At 38.1% G+C, this 20690-nt stretch overlaps 1 protein-coding gene across 1 annotated transcript in view; it reads right to left on the bottom strand.

Moving 5' to 3' along the window:
• The window catches only part of IFT56 (intraflagellar transport 56), a gene marked incomplete at both ends in the record, with an annotated part of 48716 nt that overhangs the window by 5930 nt on the left and 22096 nt on the right, over positions 1–20690 (bottom strand). Inside the window, 6 exons of the mRNA XM_084278618.1 lie at positions 2024–2093; positions 4296–4379; positions 9330–9418; positions 16714–16777; positions 17199–17252; positions 19017–19072. Coding sequence (XP_084134744.1) covers positions 2024–2093; positions 4296–4379; positions 9330–9418; positions 16714–16777; positions 17199–17252; positions 19017–19072 — 417 coding nt within the window. The remainder of the gene's footprint in view (positions 1–2023; positions 2094–4295; positions 4380–9329; positions 9419–16713; positions 16778–17198; positions 17253–19016; positions 19073–20690) is intronic.

Raw genomic sequence — 20690 nt, 5'->3', positions numbered from 1 at the left:
GTTTGAAAACAGAGTTTTCTAAAATTTGATTTTCTGAGGATAAGAAGCCATTCTGTTGAAGCTGAGGTTGATATTAATAATTTCAGACTCATACAAGCACCAGCAGAAAAGAAAATCAAAGTAAGTATTCCTTTCTTTTTCAAGTCTTACCAACTATTCACAGAGCAGCTGGCTGTTCACACATGGCCTACTCTTGTGCTCTTACAATAGAGGGATTGCTTAGCTTGTTATATCTGTGCCCACTGTGCCGATACAGATGTTGCAGGTAGAATGGGTGGCATTCATCAACAATAAACATGTAACACCAAATCACAGGATTTGTAGACACTTCTCATTTAGGAGGCAGCAAGTATTTTTCTTTCATCAGCTTCACACACACTGGCAAACAGCCAGGTCTTAATTTCCAAATAGCAACCCATCTATCTAAAGAAATGGAACACTGTGCTAATTCAATGATTTTTTACCTTCTAGTCAAGAAAAATTTGGAATAAATAGTACAATAATATTAAACAAAAAAAATACTGTATGGCATCAAAAAAGATGCATCTCTAGTACTTTTTGCCCTTTGGAAATATTTCTGCATCCAATTCTTTACAACTCAATACCTAATCATACTCGGACATGAATGTATTATAATGCTTCATAATTTCTACAGCAGTTTTTATCCAGAAGGATCTAATAGCAATTTACATACTTGACACAAAAAGATAACTATTAATTACTGAACAGTTGTTTCTGCAAAGAATTCTAGCAGCTGTTTGGAAATGAAAAATCAAATTTTTAAGGCAGACACAGAACAACAGCTCTAGTGAAACTTCAACAGGAATTCAGAATGGGAAAAGGCACACTCAGGAATAAGTATCGACTCTTATAAAAGAGCTAGAAAATTTTTGATAGTTAATATGGCATTAATTCTACCTCTTGTATAATAAGTAGCACCTTCAAAGAGTTCTGCATCCCCAGATGTATCTCAAAGCACAGAATCAGAGATTCTACACTGTGCAACTGAACAACCATGATTTCCTTTTGCAATGGGAGTCCTTCCATCCAAAAAAAATCACATAAAACATTCACATATAAAACACTTAAACACACCCAGATACTGCAGCTTACTGAAAAAAAACCCCAAACCCCAAAACTGGCATGTCCTAAAGTAGGCATCCATAGGTGTGACAGGCCTGTCTGGAAAGATCATGTTAGAAATGTTGATCACATGTGCAATATATCACATCCCAAAACACATATATTTACATTCCAAGTACAACTGCTGAAATTTGTTTGATAAAAGAACATTTTTGTATGGAGGCACTGTAAGGAAAACATCAACAGGAGACTCACACTTGAGTCATTAGAAAAGTGTGGTGCTGCAGGTCTATCTGTACGGAGGTGTAATTTGCAATGTTTCAAAAGCTGACTTGGAAATACAATAAAATTTGCTATGGTATATTAAACATAGGAAAAGTGTTCTGGTGTCAAGAGAAGAATTGAAAAGTTTATGGAAGAAAACACATGTTGGAGATTATAAAGGAGTCAGTCATAGCAGTTTGAACAACATGAAGAATAATGTAATAGGAAGAAAAATGCCACATATGTTTGATTCTTCCAGACATCTCACATGGGCTACTCTTGGAGTTAGACGGACCCTGGGGCCTGACCCAGTATGGGTGCTTCAATTTTATGTTTTACTGTGAACATTTTAGAGTTGTAACTCGGTTTTTTAAAACAGAAAATCTTCACTCAAGCAATCAAATAGACAAGTGAGAAGGAAAAGGTTAAAAAAGTTGACTGGTTAGGACAAAACTACATTGACAGAACAATGACATTGTTGCACTACAGTAGTTATTGTTTGCTAAAGCCAGATGTATGAAAGGTGCAACAGCCACCCACACTAGAACTAGTGCAATCAGCTTTTCACTTTCTGAAGCCACCTACGACATTAAACTCATTTAAGAAAGTAAATTGCCAAGACTGATGCAATAGAGGAGGATCTGTATTCTGCAATGCTAAGGGTAAAGTGACTCACAGCAGCGAGCTAGCCAGCTAAGGTAAACAAAATCATTCTTTATCTTCTCACTCTGGATCAAAAGGAACACCTGCAGGAAGAAGGGAAATAAAAGATTATACATGCATGTACTTTAAACAAACACAGGCAGACCTGCCTCGTTTCAACATGCAGCTAAGACTTCAGCCACATGAACAACTGCTTCGTGAGAAGAATGAGGGTAAGCAAGTGCAGTGCAAGGGCATCTCTCTGTGTCGGGGAGGTGGGGGATTCAAACACTGCCATGGTTATCTAGGGACTTCTGCAGCTGCAAAACGCCAGGCTGTGTGGAGGGTGCGGCCTGCTCTGAGCAAGTGCCAGTGGGTGGCCACGCAACACAAACAGCACAAAGGAACCCTGGGCCTGTGGGAAAAGCTATTTGGAATGTGTTTGTTTAGAAAGCAATGCAAGCAATTACATTAGCATCTTCTTGAAATACCAGAAGTTTCACATATGTATATATATGTGTGTATATATATGCGCACTGTTCCTCCCCATACATGCCAGAGATCATTCCAGGTCAGCAATAAGCAATTTCTAATCATTTTGGTTTCAGTCAGGTTCTGAGGTAAAATGCTCATCTTTTGTAACTTACTGTACAAATACAGGCTTATCATATTCTGCATTGAAAGTGATGTGTGTGTGTAAGTTATAAATTTTAAAATGTATTCTGGCTTTACTCACAGGAAAAAACCCAACTATTTATGCCTCTCTGCAGGTATATTTGTAACTATACAAGGATGCTACTGGCAAAACTCAAAATACAGTTATAGAGCAGATGTAGGTACTGGAACAGAAAGTTCCACAAATTACTGAAATTACTGACAGTTTTATTGGTTAAACATTGCTGACCCCCTAATTTTGGAGGTGGGGAAGGAGGAAAAAAACCCAACCAAAACCACAGTATCATTGATATAAGTAGTACTTTATCATAATTTTGGTTTTTTCTTTTTTCCTATCATTATGTCCAGGGAGGTGACCTTCCTACTAAGTTAATAAGTGCTGTATGAGGAGACATTTAACAAGTTTATGAGACACTGGGGAATGGTGATCTTTATATGAAAGCATCATTGCAAACAAAGATCAGACATTAGGACAGACTAATCAAATCAATTATATAATCCTGTTGTTTAAACACATCAGCTACATAACACAAGTTTATATAGAATCATTTGTAAGAATATAAGAAGAAAAATGTGGACAAACAGCAGTTTACACCTTTGTGTTTCTTTGTTGCCTGGCTGCAGCTAAAGTTTACCTATAGCATTATAATTTTTATCAGAACAGCCTGATAGCATAGTTTTAAGATACTCACCTACATTTTCATTAATTTAACTAAATTAAGGTGGGTGAATTGAAATATAGATCCATTTTGCCTGAGAGTCTTGGATATTTTTCTTAAAGAGAGATGTACTTTCAGGTAACAGAAATTAAGGGGTGGGTACTGGTGGAAAAACCCAAACTTAGAAACCCCCCAAAACCGGGCGGGGCGGGGGGGGGGGGACGGGGGGGGACAGCTCTGCTCTTAAAAAAACTTAAGAGTTAAAAAGTTAGACAGGAAAAACAGGAAAAAAGTCCAAACCAACCAAACCTATGTGATTCACTTTAGACTACATGGTTGTTTTTTCTTCTGGCTTGTCTTCTTTCTGGCCTGTGGAAAATGTTGCTTCCATCTTCATAATAGCTATTTGCTTTTGCATATTTTAGTTGTAATTAAGGTTCTACTGCACATAGACACAAAAAATGCTGTGTGTAGAAGTTAATCTCTTCCAGCTGCATCTGGATGCTGCTGAATAAGATAGTGAGCACTTCCTCTTTTCCTCCCACATCTCCCAGAGGAAGAATATTTTTTTCAAACACAAATTTCCAGGGACACCTAGAAGGTCTTAACTATTCAGTGCCTTTCACTCAGCGTGCCCTAGTCAGTCTGAACAAGAAGACTGCCTGGGATCCCAGACAAAGGTAGGAAATCTGATTAAGAGAGCCATTCTTTGATCAATTAAGAGATAGCTGCAAGGACTCTTGTGATGCACCACAAGAAGCATGCCACTCCATATACCTCACATTACAAGATTAGCAAGATAATCTTCTCTGAATAGTGTTCACTAAGAGTTTCAGTTCCTCTAAGAAGGGGAAGATGCTGTTCCACCCAACCTGTTTATTTTCAACAACATGAAGATCTGGAAGGAGAAAAGGAAGGAACGAAAGAGGGCAAATGTATCCACGTTGTTTTTAAAAGAAAGTAAATACATACCTCTTCAGCCTCACTAAAATCGCCCATGGCAGCTTTGGCTTGGGCATAGTTGAAGTTAAAAGTGTCATTGTTGTAGAAGTAACTCTGGAAAATAAGCCACACAGACAAAACCCGAATCAAACAAACAAAAAATCCTCCCACGGTATAACAACATTAAAAATACTGCTCCCCCTTCTCCCAAATCTGAGCCAGACTATATCAAGACAATGGGAAGGAAAAAGAAAAACCCACATTATGAACATAAGGCATTTATAAACAGTGGGTAGAAAATTATGGACTGGCTTTTCCATCCTACATTCGTGACTACAAACACAGCTGGAACATTCCACAGCATTAACCATGAGAGATCTGGAAAATGCTCCAAGCTCAAAATTGCAGTGGCAGCTTTTGTGGGTATAATTTTCACTTTGGGCATGTGAAGACATGCTGTGCTGCCATGGTGCCTTTCACCTCCCAAGCACTTACTTCACCACTGGGGTGGTAAATAGGCAGATGACTCCCTAATGGCTTACAGAGATGAACAGTTTGTTTTTCCAAGACTTCTCAAGGTTCAACATGAGATCCTGTGGATCTGGTTATGTGACTGATGCTAGTGAGACACACTGGATAACACGTTGGAGGTGGAGCTGCAGTACTGAGCTGTAGCCAGGCAGCATGCTGTGTAGTAGCACTTCCTTATGCTCATGCCTTGCACAGGAGAACCCTTCTCTCTATTTGAAGTGAAACACCAAGTTCTTCTCTCCAATAATATTAGACTGGACACATCTGGTTAATGACAGATTAGGTTCATCTTGCTGATCTTTTCTGAAAAGCTGCATGGGCCAAAGCAGGGAATACAACTCTAGGTATAGGTGAGCCCTATGTTTGGGTTTGACCTAAATAGCTTAGATTTGATCACTGTCAGATTGTACAAAAGTCAGCTGAGTGTGTTCTACATTCAGTGCTGTCCCACACTGCTGCACCAGTTGATCTGGTAAAGGTAAGGTGGAACACAATACCACAGCTGCAGGTGTGGATGGGATTGAGGATCCCTGTTGAGGAGAGATGCAGTGCTTCTGAAAGAGCATGGGAAAAAAGCAGGGTGGTTTATTGACTATAGTTACTGTAAGAAAAACCTTTCTGGGTGCATAACATCAAGGTGTATGGAAGAAGAAATGTTTTTCCTCATATAACATCTATAAAATAAACAAAACTGGTATAGGAAAAGCAAACTTCTATTTTGTTCTCTCATCAAAGAGCGAGGAGGAGGTAAAAAGCATAGCTGGGACTGTACAGAAGATATGGAAAGCAAGGGGCTAAACCCTTTCCCAGCGCTATCTTCTGTTATGATGTAGGGACACTTGAGGACCTTTTCCCTTCCCTGTCACAGAAAATCAAAGGGTACTGATCCAGTGCACCCACATACATCAAGCTAGTGCCTTGAGAGGAGAGGTGGGGGGTTGCCACCATTTGCTGGATGTCTAGGTTTCAGTGAAATAGTCTATGTTAGGTTCCAAAAGCCAGCAAATACAGCAAGCTATGTGAAAAACATGAGGATGAACCAATCAGGTTAAGCTCAGTTTGTGAAAACATTTCAGTGCCCTTAGGGTGAACTAACTGGTTTCACCATATGAGAATTACAACACATTACTGTATTCTTCCTCAATGACAGTTTCGTGTGAATCAGCACAAGTTCAAGGTTAAGCAAAGCTGGTGAGCAAGATCCTAGTTTTACTGCATGAATGGTTTTGTCTGTTCAAATAGCCCTCATTGTATTTTTGAATTAAAATAGAAAAGAAACTCTGTCAGCAACCATACTCAAAAACTGTGTCAGTCTATCCTGAACGTATTAGTGCTAGAGACCCAAAACCAAAACCAGTAGTAATGAATTAGTGCTGCTGATAGTGCAACACATTCACACACAGCTAGATGTTTTCTTCTCCACCCCCTACTCTTTTGTGGTCTTTTTAATGATCTTCAATCTTTTCATAAAACTAACTTTGCTCTGAATGCTGTCCATTTCAATGAGATGGTCAGATATCCAGTTGAACAATGAGGCATTGCTTGTGGCCAGACCTCAGCTGAGCCTGAATTGGCTTGTCTACTCAGTTGATCCTCAGAGTTAGAATGTCACCCTCAGGGCAAGTGGCAATACATTTATAATAAGGTGCCCTTTGAGACATTTCTCATGCCTAAAGCAGTTTTAATCAATCCTAGATGAAGGTGGTGTGTTTTCCTGAAAGAATATCATGCAATCTTCACAGAGTGCATGGCTCTACTTAAAGAGCTGCAGATCCTACTGAAGTTTATTCCTGCAAATCTAACCCAAAGTGACTAAAGCCATCTAAACATTGCCTAGAATATGGTACAGGAAGAATAATCTCTGTGACATGAAGAGAAAGGGAATGACCTAAGAAAACATGAGCAGTGGCTAGTCTCGTTCAAAAAATGATGAGAACATTCAACTACTTCAAAAGCACCATACAAGGAAAGTGATAGTAAGCAGAAAACTTTTTCCTTAGTCCTTGCTATTTATCAGCTGCATTATCTCTCACGTTATCAGTATTTATGATTCCCTTCAAGAATTTAACAAATACATACTTAACTTAAGCTTGATAATCTTTCAACTCACCAGACGCAATCTATAAAACCTTGAACTATAACAAGTTCTGTAAGCAAACTGTGTTTTGAGGACAAAATGCATTTTCTTAGAAAAAGACATTGTGAATTTTATGCAATTCCAACAAGCTGTATCTTGTTTTCAGCCTCTCCTAATACAAGTGAAGGTTTCAACTCTACCTTATTTATTCTGTACCTCATTTTGTATATTTTCTTAACTTCCCTCTATAGCAAATATCTATCTTCTAATTCTCTTAAGACAATAATTCTATTTCTAATTATTCTCTCAATCACCTTCCTTTGTGATTAGTGTCCAGTATTTCAGAGAAGAGTACAATTCTATGCAATGAAAGGCAATAATCTATAAATGCATTCACATTACAACTGTGAAAAACAGGTATTTCTTAAATATTTTTGCCTAAATATGGATCAAATCAAATAGATATATGGTTACTGATACTGAAGGCATGTATGTGGATAAGCCCAGTTTGAAAGCTGATACATATGTTATGATATGCAATAGTAGTTATACATACTTTCAGCAGAATAGCTGTTTTTAAAAGAAAACACCCAAGCAACCAGTTAGATGACCTTTCCCTCTCCTATGCTCACATACTAAAATTGTTTCTCCCAAATCTGACAAAGTAAGAACACTTCTTCTAGTTGGTAAATACAGCAGGATTGAAGGGTTGCATCCTTGTCACCATTTCTGCCTTGCTGCTGACAGATTTTAAACATCAGATCTATTTCTTACCTGTATTTCCCACTGCATGGGCTCTTACTAACATCATGCAAAATAACACCATGTGTTTTGTGCTCTCCCTTTTCCCTTCAGATTGTCTTTCTAATCCTTCCTACAACACTTTATACCCTCACAGATGCAGAACTGTCTCACCCAGTCCTTTCCCTGTAGCATTTCTCTTGCCTCAGGAGTCTGACCTATACTCTGATCACTCTATTGCCCACTTTCATTCTCTTAATTCCTGTTTAGTACCTTGTTTCTTTCTAGCTCTTTGCTCTAAAAACACTCGCCTTACTTTCCATTTGCATCCCGAGGTGCTACTCTTTCTCTCATTTCTAAGGTTTCCCATAGACCTTGGAGCTGGTGAGAAATGGTACATTTTCAGGTTAGAGCTAGTTGTTTAAGAATTTTTTTTAAGGAAATGGAAAACGCTGGGCATTTCTGTGGGGTGACTCATTCCATTCTCAGATAAGTGTAAGAAATACACAGGATGAATTTTCCTCTGGAAATTACCATCTGCCTGTGTTGGGTATAGACTGAGACCAGATGATCAATTATAACTAGATATCTGACTTTTAGATGGCTCAAGTTAGGCAAAACAAATCTCATTCTTAGTTTCCAGCTCTCCTTTTCCTCAATTACACAAACACTTCAATTTGGGGTGGGGGGATGTCTCTTCATTCCAGCAGCTACACCCACTTGGGATTTCTTCAATGACCCCTTTCCAGACAAAGTTTAAAAAACTCCAGACCTTCATAATTTTCACCCATCAGTGCCTTCTGGCATCATTACAACCACTTTTTTTCATTACATCTCACCCTCCTTAGAACACTGTAATTGTGCTCATCTTGTCTATCTCCCCAGGAATTCCCTATTAGATTCTTGTTCCTCTTCCTACTAAATCTAGCATTCTTACATCTCTAGTACCAAATCACTGGAACAAGACTGCAATCACTTAACCCTACAATCACACTCCAACCTCTCTCTCCTCATGTCTGACATAACTGGATATCCATTTAATCCATTGAATACTGGTGATCTGATAATGCTGTATTGTGATAACTGCAAACTCCTTGTTGTATTTTGAAAAATGCAACATTGTCTGTGGTATACCACCCAGATTACTTCTGCAAAAATAATAATCTTATCTTATTGCTTTGGTGATACTGCCCTAACTTAGCTCTTCAGAGACTGCTTTCCCTGTAAAATATAGTAGTTGTTACTTTTGGAATCTTTCATGACATATCTTCCCTCCACAACCTTGTTCATTAAAATATTATCCCCAATTATTAGCCAGCAGCAATAATTACCATCACTCATTCAATAAGTTTTAAGAAAATATTTGGTTTTTTTCCTCCATGTTGCCCACCCCATAAAGGTCCACAAAGTTTTTAATTGTCTTTCTTTAATTATCTTCCTCATTTTCTGTGATGCCATGAGGAAACCATGGTTAAATTGCAAGTGTGATGAGACCATCATACCCACCATGCTGGACAACGCTATTTTATAAACTTCTGCTTTACATTTTAATTCTTTTACTGTACTGATCAAGTACTGATCACTGTTGTTCTGTTGCTGTTATTGAGTTTCTGTATCTTTTTATGCTTACACAGTGTCTCACACAGTACAGTCTCATTCCATACATAGCGATTCCATGGATTAGAGTGTTACCAATACTAAATAATAGTACTAACCTTGATTGAGTTGAGGTAAATCAGGACATTACCAAACTGTCTAAGAAGAAAGTAGCAGGAGGACATGCACTCTCTCCCTGGAAGGGTATCTAAAATTCAAAGGAGAAACACAGATTTGTAGAATTTAAAAATCACATGGTAATGAAAATCACTGCCAAGATTGCAGGCAACTATGAAAGTAGCTAACTTCTAAAAATAGTGTAGGTTGCCTTTTCAGGCAAAGTGCCATACTAGGGGTTAGAAAAACTATTAGATGATCTTGACAACTTTCTCTACAGCATACAGTAACTATTGCAAGACTGTATTCAACAGCAAATTCTATAGAGATAAATTATTAAATAACAAGCCTTTTCTCTAATGCAATTTATGCAGCATAATTTTGCCATGAATTATTCTTACATTTAGGAAACAACACTTGATACAAAGCCTGAGTGTGCTCATTATCCTTTTTTCCTCTTTAGCCTTTTTTTAAGTTATGCTTTTCAGTTATCCTGGACAAAGAAGTTCTACATATTTTAATTCTAGTTCCAGTAAGAGAGTAAACTTGATAAACTGAAAATATTGTTATTAAAAAATTAATACATCTATAGGAATAATACTTAGTGATAAAATACACTATGAAAATTATTTTCCACGCATTTGGGATTACCATATTTCTCACAAAGCAGTAAAGCTATAAATTAGACATACAAGTTTAAGTGTCAGTAAACTCTGCTGCTATGTCATCATAAACCTTGCTGCCATCATGCTATGCTGTCATCTATTCTGAAATTGCAAGTTGTGTTATTGAAAAACTAAAAGCTTTTTTAGAGATTCTTAAGTATACTAGAACTAATTTTTGTTAGACCAGATCAGTGGAGATTGGTCAGAGATGGGTGAACTCAAGTAGCATCTGGAAAGGCATAAGTGCAAGTGATGTCAAATCACTATTTCACAACATCAAATCATCATTACAGAGCATGCTGCTCTGTGCATGTTGGTAAGGTGACAGGAGATAAGATTCTAAGGCTACCAACAACCCTGAAGTAATCTGTTCCTGTAGGTTAGTTACCATCAATCCATCTACACGAGAAAATTGAAGTATATATCTGAAGACTCCATACCACAGCACAAAATATAGCATTCCACTGGAAAAATCATACATTCTCCTTTAAATAAGGCAGGGTAGTAATTATTCCTGGAAAGCACTACATAAAATCTCAAAATGTATTTTAAAAGCAAGCAGAATATTCTCATTTTTTACCTTCTCGCACTAGGATGACACTTGGCTTGAATGTCCTGTCATTTCTCTACAGAAACACAATCCATCCTCATGTGTGTCTCAACCACATCATTCAGTTCTCCAGTTTAAGAAAATTATGTGGTTATTTATGAAGTGTTCACTTGGGAGCAGAAATTGGCCTGTATATTTCTGTCCTTTTTTTACATGCAGACATACTTACTGTGACGCATATATCCCTTGACAAGACAGTAACAGTTTTCTTCAGTGTTCCTCCACTCTTGGTTTTGGTGGTGTTTTTTGTTTTGTTTTGTTTTGTTTTTGGTGTGTGTGTGTGTTTTGATTTGTTTGCTGTTGGAATGAGAATGCAGATACTTCAAAAGTGCTCCTTTTCTTTCACATTCAGTTTTTGAAGTTTACATAAACTCACCATAATTGATTTTAAGGAAAATTTTTAAAAAATGAAAATAAACATGAAAGATTTAAAACTGAGAATACATTTTCAATAAAAAATAACCACAGGAACAAAATAATAGAACCACACTTTTCCCATATATGATTGAAGAGTTTCTAAGTATCAGTATTTATTTTTCTGTCCAGGTTTTGGCAGAAAGTTTTGTTAGCCCAGCATATCATCCTCCATGTACTTTTAGTGAAAGATTTCATTAAAATACCAAACAAGTAAACCAGCTGTAAATCTCATACAACTCAGCAACGAATAGGATTAGTGACTGGAAAACTAGAGTTTCATTCATCCCGTGTGACTCATGCAGCTTCCTTTTTCCAGGAAAAACTTTCCATTTTGAAAAATTGCTTAGGGTGACCTAAGAATAACGCAAAGAAAAGACTGCACAAAGTCCAGAACAAATGTTTCATTCCTCCCACCCAACTCTAGATATTCCTGACTTGGTCCTAAAAGATGACCACTGAAAATGAAAGGGGTGTTTTTCTCCATTATGCTTGCAGTGTTTTTAGTGTAGTTTGTAAGTCTGTTAAGTATAAGGAACACTGCATTTAATGGAGATGTTAATGTACCCCTTGCCCCGTTTCATCCTTAACTTACCTCAGAAAATTGACCTGTTAAATTTTCTAGCCAGTTAAGACCCTAGGAGAAGAGCATAAGAAAATGCAACAAAAATGCAGTTCTATCCTCCATTGTCATGCCAGTTCCATTTCATAGAATCACAGAATCTCCTGAGTTGGAAAGGACTCATAAGGATCATCAAGTCCAACTCCTGGCTCCACACAGGGACAGCCAAGTTTGAGCATGGGACACAGTGCATCGTCCAGACACTTCCTGAGCTCAGGCAAGCTGGGTGCTGTGACCACTTCCCTGGGGAGCCTGTTCCAGTGCCCAACCACTCTCTCAGTAAAGAACCTCTTCCAAATATCCAACCTAAACCTCCCCTGTCACAGCTTCATGCCGTTCCCACAGGCTCTATCACTGTTCACCAAAGAGAGGACATCAGCACCTGCCTCTTTGCTCCCCCTCATCAGAAAGCCACAGATCGTGATGAGGTCTCCCCTCAGCCCTCTTTTCTCCAGGCAGAATTTCATATCATTTGGATTAAGAATTCTTATTAAGCTTTAAAAAAACCCCAAACCAGTAAACCAGGTTGTTGTTCTGGGTGTTATTTACTACTGCTTGAGGGTGAATATTGACTCCTACATTGTAAGTGCTTCCTGAGTATTTTTGGTTTTTGTTTTGGCTGTCTCTAGTCCTCTTAAAGCATATAATTTCCAACATGAGGTTCAATGTTATATGTATTGGAAAGGACTTTCACATTAGCTTTTGCTCTATGTTCTTTGAGCCTCCAAGTCAGAGTTCTAATTAAAAAGTCTGGAGGAGAGAGACCTAGGGGTGTTGATCAACAGCCACCTGAATATGAGCCAGCAGTGTGCCCAGGTGGCCAAGAGGGCCAGTAGCATCCTAGCCTGAATCAGAAACAGTGTGGCCAGCAAAAGTAGGGAAGGGATCCTTCCCCTGTACTCAGGACTGGTAAGGCGGCACCTGGAGTGCTGTGCTCAGTTTTGGGCCCCTCACTACAAAAAGGACATCGATTGAGATGCTTGAGCATGTCCAGAGAAGGGCTACAAGGCTGGTGAAGGGTTTAGAAGATAAGTCTTTTGAGGAATGGCTGAGGGAGCTGGGATTGTTTAGTCTAGAGAAAAGGTGACTAAGGGGAGACCTCATCGTTCTCTACAACTACCTAAAAGATGGTTGTAGAGAGGTGGGGGTTGGTCTGTTCTCCCTGGTAGCTAGTGAAAGACAAAACAAGGGGAAACAGGTCTGAAGTTGCATCAGGAAGTGTTTAGGTTGGATATTAGTAAAAATTGCTTTACTGAAAGGGTTGTTAGATATTGGAACAGGCTGCCCAGGGAGGTGGTTAAATCATCATCCTGGAGGTGTTTCAAAGAGTAGATGTTATACTTGGTGACATGGTCTAGTGTTGGACTTAGTAGGGCTGGATACATGGTTGGACGTGATGATCTTGAAGGTCTTTTCCAACTGAAACCATTCTATGATTCTTCCTTAACTGTCTGTTGCTACTCTTTTCCTAATGCAGCCATAGGATTTGTACAGTTAACAAAGGCAAGTCAAAAAGACAGGACCATGTTTTGAAAAAAATACTCCACCTCTTCATTTTTATCCATTAATTTTTGATAATTCACATTAAAATCAAAAGCTTTGTAGGCCCAGTTGTGAGCAAAGACACAGCATAGGTTTGCCTCACTGTAGTGACCACAACCTACTTTTGCGTTACAAATCTGCCAAGCAGCTAAGTAACTTGATTAAGATCTTAAACAGGCAATCTGGGGGTACCAGCTCCCTGCACAATGGCAAGCGCTGAAGCATGACTCACATGCTTGAATAGCATGGCTGGCTACTTAGTATAATCCCAACTATACAAACAGGGGGAATCCTGTTCTCCATTCTAAATCCAACAAAGGCAGCAGATCAAAAATGACCACAAATATACATCAGAGTGTCTAATATGCTAAGTGACATAAGAACATAAAAATGATCATACTGGATCCAAAGTCTATCTGGATCAGAAGCTTGCTGAGTAAGAATACACAGTTATAAAAAGACTGATGTCTGATTTCACATATAATGTGTGCTGTGGTATGTAATGCCACTTCCTTTTAAGTTTCTCCCAGATTCCAACAATCTGCACTAAGGACTTCCTAGTTATCACTGAAAAATTTGTGTTCAACAACCAATGAACTTTTCTTCTACAAGTTTCTTTATACTTTCTGGTTCTTGGAAGATTCTACATCAAGTAAGTTGTGTTATGTGAAAAAATAACTAGTGCTGTTTGTTTTAGTTGTCTTGCACAATGATTTACTTTAATGCTCCTTGTTTTTTGTATGCTGAAGTAACTAATTCTTCTCTATTCCTCCTCTTGTCATTTATGATGTTCTGTATCACAAACATAAGTGGATTCAGTCATCCTTTTCCAGGCCATGCATCCTCTTTTATCTAGTCTGTCCTTGTTTAAGAGGGTATCCCCTTCCTCTGATCATCCTTGCCATCTTTATTGTACTCTTTCTTGTTCTACCATATTTTTTTTAAATGTAAGAACCAGAACTGCAGACAGTATTCAAGGAAGGGAATCACATCCATACACAGTGACACAGTAATAATTTTTGGTTTGTTCTCTCCTCATTAATTCCTAATATTCTCTTCAGCTTTTCTGATAATTTTGCAAATATACTTTAAGTTCCCCCCCATGTACACTTTACCAAAGCTAAATCTAATCTGTATGTTATTACCCAGCCTGACATATTCTTCTGCAGCTTTCATCACTGTGGAAGCTTTTGTTTTTTCTACTATGGGTAATTCTGTACCATTGGCACATCAAGTCATTTGTCTCCTACAGCCCATTAATTTTGAACAAAAGATTATTTACAGTGTTCAAATCAGGTGCATTTTATCCTTTACACTGCTACTTTTCTGAAAATTACCTGTTAGAAATAAGAAAAGTTATTATATGGCTTCCCTTCCTTACTATGGAAATTTTTATAGGGTATTTGCTAACAGATGGATTTTGAATTTGATTATGCTCTGATCACTGTAACAGAATTGGATTTTCATCATAAAATTTCAAATCAGGTTCTATGTAAACTCTGTGTTGGTCTAGAGTTACCTGTTCACTTGTGTGTTGTCTAAGAAAGATGAAATCTTGACATTTAAAAAAAAAATAATTCTCAAGATCATGCTATCTCATTGCATTTACTGGGTAGAGTAGAAGTCTCCAAACATTATTTAATTATCTATCTATATAAAATCTCTAACCTCTGGCTGGTGAATAATTTAGCCAGTCTGGTGTGTGAATAATTTATCCTTAATACAACGAGTCTTCTATCTGAGCATGTGATTTAAAACAATTTTATGTTACTGATTAAAAAAAAAAAAAAAAGACAACGACATTTACTTTATTTTGAGAGAAGATTTCTACAATGTTTAGAACCATTTCTCCATTGGCATCATCTGTTTAGTAAAACCCCATTGTATACTAAATAGGAACAATATCCTACTTGTTACCTTCCTCATACAACATTGAAAAAAATTATCTTAGGTTTATAGCTTCTTTTTCTAAAACCAGGTGTTCCACTTTATTGAACCTCTTGTAAAATATTTAATATTTGTATAAAAACACTTAAGTATTCGGCCTTCATGTGCTTGCTTTTTGTTTTGTCCTATTTAAATTGAATTCTGTTTCTATCTCCTGCCTATAGTTTGCTACCTCCACCTGTCCTTCCTTCCTTTGAGGATGCAGAAAAGCCCTCACACTATTTTGCCTTTAGGAGCTACTTTGAACTGTGTGCTCTTCTGTAGGTCAGCTTTCTCCCATAGGTTTTTAAAAAGATGACAAAGCAATTTTTACATGGAAGTACCATGAGTGTAAGATGTTTTCAGTACTAATGTTTTCATTTACCTTTATTTGGAATGAATCTTTCCCATAGGCCTACTTTTTCAAATAACTCCCCTTCCTAATTGGACTACATTTCTATTTTCCTTTCCCTCTGCCCCCCACAACCACACCTTAAGCCTCTCTATCTTGGTTTGCATATGGGTTTAAACATATTTCACAGTACAATTAGACTCTTAATTTCTGAAACAATTTCCTTTTTTCTTCTGGGTTTTATCTTCACTATACATTGTTTCAGGATATCTTTTATTAGCCTATCTCTGTATTATTTTTATCCACATGTGCTATGGGCACTCATCATACCTGCAAGACTGTTATGGGCATTAAGAGGCTCACCAGCATCACAGCAATCACCCTGTGACTTTCTAGGCTACACGCCCATCAACTGAATTCTCCACTACCACAGTTCTTATTACTTCTTTCTGTTAGCTGGGATTCTGACTCCAAAGGAATAGCCTCAATGCAACAGGAATGTCATGGATGGAATCACTTCCAGCCTTCCAACATGAAGCTGAAGGGCTGCAAGGGCAACAGAACAGCTCAAGAGTATTTCTGAGAGTTTCATCAGTGCTGCTGCTCTGTCTCTTGAGCTCCTTCTCTTTAGTCACCATGGACACAGGAGACAGCATTCTGTTGCTGAGGACGGTGAACTGTCACACCAAAACCATAAGTTACCTATTTAAAGAAACAGTTCTACTGACAATGCCTACAAAGGAAATTGGGAAGACCTATTTCAGCTGAATTCCAACAACTGGCTTTTTTGATTTGGGATTTCTGGGTTTACTTCGGCAAGGGGAAGGGAAGACAAGGTCTTGTTTTGGTCTGTTATTGAATAGCAGTTGTAGATTTGCACCTGTGAGTATCTGTACCTGTGAGGTTTCAGCCATAATTCATCTAATTAGGCTGCTGTCTTCTGTTTCTATAATGAGGATTATTAGTCAAAGGCAAGCTCAAGCTGCCAGTGTCTATCAGTGAAGACCAGCAGTTTGCACTACAGTCTCTTTTCCAGTCAAATTCATACAGTAAGGTTTGAAATGAATTGAATCTTCTAATTTAAACTTGCACATTTGTTTTAGGCTATAAATTAGACCTGCTGTTACTCGTACTAAGCAATAAAATGCCTAGCAATAGTCATTCTAACAGTCAGCCTTTAAACAAAGATGTTGTGTTATATATTTGGATATTGTAAGAAGGATTACATAATGGAGAAAGAACATTTCAAGCATACCACATTCACTGGCTGATTCACCCACCAACTGGAAGAGCTGCTGAGCAATTTTCAGATGATCTCTCTGGGAGAGGGAAAAAAATTTCCAACGTGAGTTCCAGAGTTGATGGAAACAATACACAGAGAAAATATACTCTGAGGAACAGATGGGGAGCAACTAACAGACAAACCAGGGTTGAAGTAAAAGCAGAACCTGTAAATGTGCCACTGTGTGAGCCTAGATACAGAAGAACACTGTAGAAAATAGGTTTTTTTGGAAGCAAGCCAGAGAAGCCAAATTCAGCTCAATATTTTGTCAGGACTAGCGACAGAGATTTGCATCTCACTCATTCCGGACTGAATACTGTATGGAAGAAGATTAATAGACTTAGAGATCCTGCAATCTAAATGAGAAATTGTTTCCTTTGTCACTCCATTCCATTCCCTAGAGATCTGATCACATGCTACTGTTGGAGAAGCTGAAGAACCTCATGGACTTCACTCACCGAGCCCATTTCTTGTCCAAGTGCTGCATGGACCACTCCTTTGAGGATATACTCCTGAAAAAAAAAGTAAAAAGAATCAGAGAAGACAAGATGAAGACTTCATGATACATGTAAAAACCTACTTGTACATTATTTTCTTCGCAAGTTCAACTCTAACCTAATGCAGTATAATAGGTAGCTGGTTATTGTGATAGTGCCTTAGCACAGTAGTGCACTTACCCCCAAAAATCCATTCTATTTGTTTGCTAGTCACTTCTGCTAAATATGTGGGATGCAAAGGCATAGTGTGTCTTCTGATAAGTCTTACATTCAAAGACAATGCACTGGAAGGAACACCGCAATATACTGTCATGTCCTCTTCCCTACCACATGACCAATAATTAAGTGCAACGTTATATTAATGCACAGATCCCACTTCAAGTATGCACACTGTTAACCATAACCGCTGCCATCCTTGCTCCAAAATGCATACTGTTTCTCATCAGGGCAAAAATGTTAAGAAGCTTATGCTCTGCAGTCATGTTACTCTACTGAAATTAAGAACAGGAGTAGAGTGCCCTGTAATCTCTACTTTGACATACAACTACAGTTTAATACGACTCTAAGCAAGATCTTCTCAGCATGTAACAGACTCATTTGTCATATTCAAATCTTTCAACAATTAAGAGTTAAAGCTATAAACCTGTTGAAGTAGATATTCCTGATAAACCCTGACAGTTCTGTAAACATTGAAAAAGAGATGTACACAGACCAACAATGGACTGCAAGGAAAAAAACTGAGAGTACTAGTTGCTATGCTAAGTTATTTTTTTTTTAACACCAACTCTCCTACAGATGCCAAATTATTATCCTATAGATGTCATGAAAGAGATGAAATTTGAGAAGAGCTAACCGAAGGAGGACATAAAAGGAGTTTTTAAAGTCCTAGTAGGGAGTTCCTTCCAAACATGAGAAAACAGGAAAAAAAGCACAAAGATACTAATCTCAAAATGTAATCAAAAATGGTATCATGTCATTTATATTAGGCATGTATATGGGGCAAAACAGAGGTTAAAGAACCAATAGCTGCAGAAAACTGCTCAAATAAGTCTTGCTATACTGAAAAAGGCAAGAAGTGAAAAGCAAGAGCAGAAGACGATCCTCAGCACAGAATCACCAGATCTGTTTTCTTGAGGTTTTCCTTTTCCCTTCCATCTAATCCTCACACAAACTCATGAAAAGTCTCTTTCATGCCCAGCTATGTGACCTTTGGAAAATAAACTGCAAAGAGGAATAAATCAGAGACTAAAGATGTTGGAACAGCCACAAAAGAAAATTACAGTAGCAGCCAAGGGACACTGCAGTTTTCACTCTCTGCAGCCAAAGTGAAATGGAATTCAAAAAGACCTATTATTTAAACTGTTTAATGTAATCTAGCTCATTTTTATTAAAATGGTTTCAGGACAAACCTCATGAGCATATGAGCTAGTAGATCTTATGGATGGTAACCATCACCAGGGCAGAAGTGACAAGCAGCTGTAGTTGGAAGCAGGCTTTTATCTATACACTAATGGTCAGCTCACTATAATCAACTCTGCACAGAACAGAGCTGTATTCTTACTGACCCCAGGTGGTATGGCAATAAACATGCTAAGTACTCATATATAATACTTTATGCATGTGCATTAAGTCTATTGTTGATAAAAAGGTGGAAAACACAAGAGATTTAAAAGTGGGAATGTGGCAAGCTGTCCTCAGGATATCAGTTCTGTATGTGGCAGATTTCATACCGACTTGTAACTTCTGTCTTTATGTGCCATGACATGAGTTTCCAATTACCTGTGGAGCTGTAGGTTCCAGGTTCTTAATCAGGTTATAAGCCTCCTGCACATCATCTGAAATACCAGACGTTAGAATGCATGACAACCCATAGCACACTGTATTAGAACAAATCACTCATCCTCTACCACATTCCCCAGTAGTTGCAGACTAAGAAATAAAGCATTCAGACAGGAGGAGAAAGATAGCTATAAATCATTGTGAATTTATATCACAATGGTGATGGTTTCTAGAACTCAAATAACAAACATGGAGTGAGTAATAGCTTCTTTATTACTACAATTTTCCTAGTAGAGATGACTTGGCCCCCTTGTTCATAATCCTGTGGTTGCCTTCTCAGTAGTACAAGGTCAAGATAATAAATCCATCATCTTCATGTCTTTTCTGTTCTCATATTTATTTACCCCTCAAGGAGGATAGGGTAATATAATTCTGAAGGAAAAGTTCATCTTTTCCTTATCAGTATTTCAAAATTTGTCCAGCAGCTCTTACCTGATCATAATTCTAACAAGGAAAAAACATTACTAGTATAAAAGTTTAAATGTAAAGTCTGAATTCAATAAACAACTTCATTCCCACACAATAAATAAGTAAGCTGAAAAGATCTAAACATTACCTAAATCAAAAAAGATGTTGGTGCTATAGTCTGCTTAGTAACCCAACCTAGTGAAGATCCCATTTTACTGGCAAAATTTTGTTAATACAGCATCACACCACCTGCCCATAGGAACAATCCTTATGAAACAAACCTTTTTTGGTTTGTTGGGGCAATACGTTAGGGTTATTTAAGACAATATACATTGGAACTGCCAGGCTCCTTTCAAACTCTCAGCTTTCCTACCCATTTTCGTTGAACAGTCACATAGTAACTTAGCACAAGGACTTATTAATATTATTGAGCAAAATATTTCGTAATAATACCAGTATTACTTACAGTGATATTAGCCACAGTAACACTAGAGAGAAAGGTGGCTGGGAACAGCAGACATAGATTTACCAGTGACTAACCCAATGGATGACTGGTCGTATGGATAGGGGGATAGCAGTGGATGCTGTATACACCTTGATTTTAGCAAGGTCTTTGACATGGTCTCTTACATCTTTGTCATAGCCAGACTTGAGAGATAGGACTGGCTAAGTAAGATAAGGGTATGGAAAACTGGCTGGATTGCTGAAGGGCAGTGATTCATCATACAAAACCCAACTGGGTGCTCATTACTTAGTCAAATCTCCCAGGAATTGAATGTCTTATATTAATGACTCAGATGACAGGATAGAGAGTACTTTCAGCAAGTTTGCAGATGATAAGACAGGGGAGAAAGCTCCAAATTATTGAGAAGCTCAACAGAGTAAAAAAATAGGGCTGAAAGAAACTTCATGAAGTTCAAAGGAGGCAAAATGCAAGTCCGGTATCTTGGTTGGTTTGAAACAATCCCAAACAAGACAGGCAGGGGCAGCTGATTGGCTAAAAGGCAACCAAGGGGTCCTGACAGATAGTGTGCCCTTGCAGCAAAGGAGGTTAATTGCACCCTGGATCACAGAATCACAGACCATTAGGAGTTGGAAGGGACCTTGAAAGATCATCTAGTCCAACCCCCCTGCCAGAGCAGGATCACCTAGACTAAATCACACAGGAACACATCCAGGTGGGTTTTGAACATCTCCAAAGAAAGC

The sequence above is a fragment of the Gallinula chloropus genome, assembly GCF_964237585.1.
Source record: "Gallinula chloropus genome assembly, chromosome: 1".
In the NCBI taxonomy this organism is placed as follows: Eukaryota; Metazoa; Chordata; class Aves; order Gruiformes; family Rallidae; genus Gallinula; species Gallinula chloropus.
The sequence above is the reverse complement of the archived record's forward strand: the minus strand, read 5'-3'. Positions and strand labels throughout refer to the sequence as shown.